General features: G+C 34.9%; 1 protein-coding gene across 1 annotated transcript in view; it reads left to right on the top strand.

Moving 5' to 3' along the window:
- The window catches only part of LOC119590893 (dual specificity mitogen-activated protein kinase kinase 7-like), a gene marked incomplete at its 3' end in the record, with an annotated part of 5,568 nt that overhangs the window by 5,088 nt on the left and 130 nt on the right, over positions 1-350 (top strand). The window contains 1 exon segment of the mRNA XM_037939630.1: positions 71-177. Coding sequence (XP_037795558.1) covers positions 71-177 — 107 coding nt within the window.

Genomic DNA, 350 nt, shown 5'->3' with positions numbered 1-350 from the left:
GATGATTTCACAGCTGGAAGTGTGTAAGCCTTTATAAGTAAACCATTCCGTTTTCTTCCATTTCTTGCAGCCTTATTAAGGAATACCGCCAACGCCCAAAGTACAAGAAACTACTCGACTATCCATTTATCAAGAAATATGAAAGTATGAAAGTGGATGTCTCAGCTTGGTTTAAAGGTCTGTTGCTAAAGGGGAAGTATGCTGTTGTAATAATGGTTATGATGATAACAATTCCAACTTAGATTTATCAATGTGTGTAATACTTGTTTTCATTGTTGCAGTCACGTAAATCAAGTTAGTTTTAAGTTGTGAGGTTGTGGTATTGAGTTATAAGGTTGAAGTAAATCATT

This window comes from Penaeus monodon, chromosome 28 (assembly GCF_015228065.2).
Source record: "Penaeus monodon isolate SGIC_2016 chromosome 28, NSTDA_Pmon_1, whole genome shotgun sequence".
Classification (NCBI taxonomy): Eukaryota; Metazoa; Arthropoda; class Malacostraca; order Decapoda; family Penaeidae; genus Penaeus; species Penaeus monodon.
Note: the sequence above shows the minus strand (reverse complement) of the source record. Positions and strands in the feature narration are given on the sequence as shown.